General features: G+C 51.5%; 1 protein-coding gene across 1 annotated transcript in view; it reads left to right on the top strand.

Moving 5' to 3' along the window:
- Positions 1-1,173: 1,173 nt before the first annotated feature.
- The window catches only part of LOC104491529 (astacin-like metalloendopeptidase), a gene marked incomplete at its 3' end in the record, with an annotated part of 7,220 nt that continues 6,495 nt past the window's right edge, over positions 1,174-1,898 (top strand). The window contains exon 1 of the mRNA XM_010133968.1: positions 1,174-1,181. Coding sequence (XP_010132270.1) covers positions 1,175-1,181 — 7 coding nt within the window. The remainder of the gene's footprint in view (positions 1,182-1,898) is intronic.

Raw genomic sequence — 1,898 nt, 5'->3', positions numbered from 1 at the left:
TGTTAGGTTAATTCAGTTGTGCTTTCACAGTCCTGAACAGAAAAGTTCAGTAAGGCATTTTGATGCCTTTCCGTTAAGTTGAGCATTACAAAAAGAGTGCTACTGCTGTGCCTGCTCGCCCGCCTTGGTGCAGCAGTGGGAGCAGGGGATGTCAGGGGGTGCCAGAGGAAGCTTTGCGTTGTGCTGGGGTAGAAAACAAGCAGTCAGGCTGAGCCGAACAGCTTTTGTCAGCTCACGAAACAGAAGGAGGTAATGGCAGACCTCCAGAGAAGGGCAATGGAAATAAATCGGTAAGAAAACTTCAGCTACAGCAAGAAACTGCCAGGTCGGGGGTGATATGTTGTGAGAGGAAGAGGCCTCAGGAAAATCTCCTTACAAAGACAGCGCAAGGACATGGCTAACGGGAACTGGCCAGTCCTCCTTCAGAGCTGCCACTTCTGGCAGGGGTAAGCTTCCTGCTCGGTGTATTCGGAGCCGGCTGAGGGATGCGCTGACTCCGGTGCAAAGTACGCAGTTGCTGGGACACGCAGCAGGGTCACCAAGTCACAGGCATGCAGCGAGTTCTGATTTACCACCGTTTTGCTTGTTGTGCCTTTTGAGAGATCTCTCAGTATTTACAGCGCAGGGAAAACGCAGACTGCACAGTTTTGAAAGCTATGTCACGCCAGATGTTCATCTGATGAAGCACACGGCAGGTGCCTCCCATGATGTCTCATCTGGGTTTTAAAAGGGGGCTGCAGGCTTTACGAGCCTCAGAACCCGAAGCCTTATTTTCACTGACTTTGGCTGGTTAATTAATCTAGTGCCTCCTGGGTGCGTGAATTCCAAATCTGGTCAACCCTTCTCCAAAAGGTGCTTCCCTGCAGGGTTTCGTTAGATGCCACAGATCTCTCTGATGCAGCTGCTGGGAACTGGCTGAACTTCTCTACAACAAACCCCCATCATTACGGTGGGCTTCCAGTGCCAGGTACCTGAAGGAACAGTCTGGACAGACAGACTGAAGTAACTGGCTCAGGAACAGTGTTTCTGCTGCAGGTCCCAGACAGCCTGTGACCAGGAGGGAGTTCCCCGGGTACCTTTGGGCAATAACCACTGTGAAAAGGGCAAGGTGCCGTGCAGTGTGACAGGGCTTGGCACATCTACTGAGCAAGAATAATGGCTTTATATTTTGACAATGAAAAGTCCGATTATTGGCAAACTGGATGAGGCTGCCAGAAAGGCTTGCAGCACATCTGTCATACTTAAGGCTACAGGTCACAGAAATGTGGCCAGAAGACCAGGCAGAACTGTCTCTGCCTTAGACAGACTGGATGACCTCGGGAGGGCCTTGCCACTCCTAAGCTTTTATGATATTACAGCAATGAAATTTCTCCTTAGAAATTTGTCTAGCAGATCAGATTTTTCATTCCCTGTTTGGTAGAAATCAAAAGACCTCACACGAACGACACCTGGGGACTCCGAATGGTTCCCAGCTGCTGTCAGGTACACACTGAAGCTGCGATTCTTTGCCCCATGCAGAATTACAGCCTTCACCCCATTTGCTAACTCTCCTCTCCGGCCGGGGAGGACTGCTGAGCCGGTTAGCCTGTACCTGCTGCAGGGAAACTGAGGGACGAAGCACGCTTTTGTCCCTATTTCCTTTGCATTTCCCGTGCTGAAGCTGACAAAAAGCTTCGCTGATTCTCAGTGGTAAATGACCAGGACTCTGTCCCTCAGCACAACCTACTAGGAATTGTCACAGCTGTCTGTCTAAACGCCAGTTTAATGTCTGTACCCATGCGCTGGTCTGTGCCCCCCGCTCCCCTCCGAGAAAGGGAGCTGCCCCAGGCTTCCCGGGGCTGAGGAGCCACTGCCGCTGAGCGCGTGAGGCTGCGTTCAGAACCTAACCCAACCTTCTG

This window comes from Buceros rhinoceros, unplaced genomic scaffold (genome assembly GCF_000710305.1).
Source record: "Buceros rhinoceros silvestris isolate BGI_N320 unplaced genomic scaffold, ASM71030v1 scaffold43343, whole genome shotgun sequence".
NCBI lineage: Eukaryota > Metazoa > Chordata > Aves > Bucerotiformes > Bucerotidae > Buceros > Buceros rhinoceros.
This window is presented reverse-complemented; position numbering and strand designations above follow the sequence as displayed.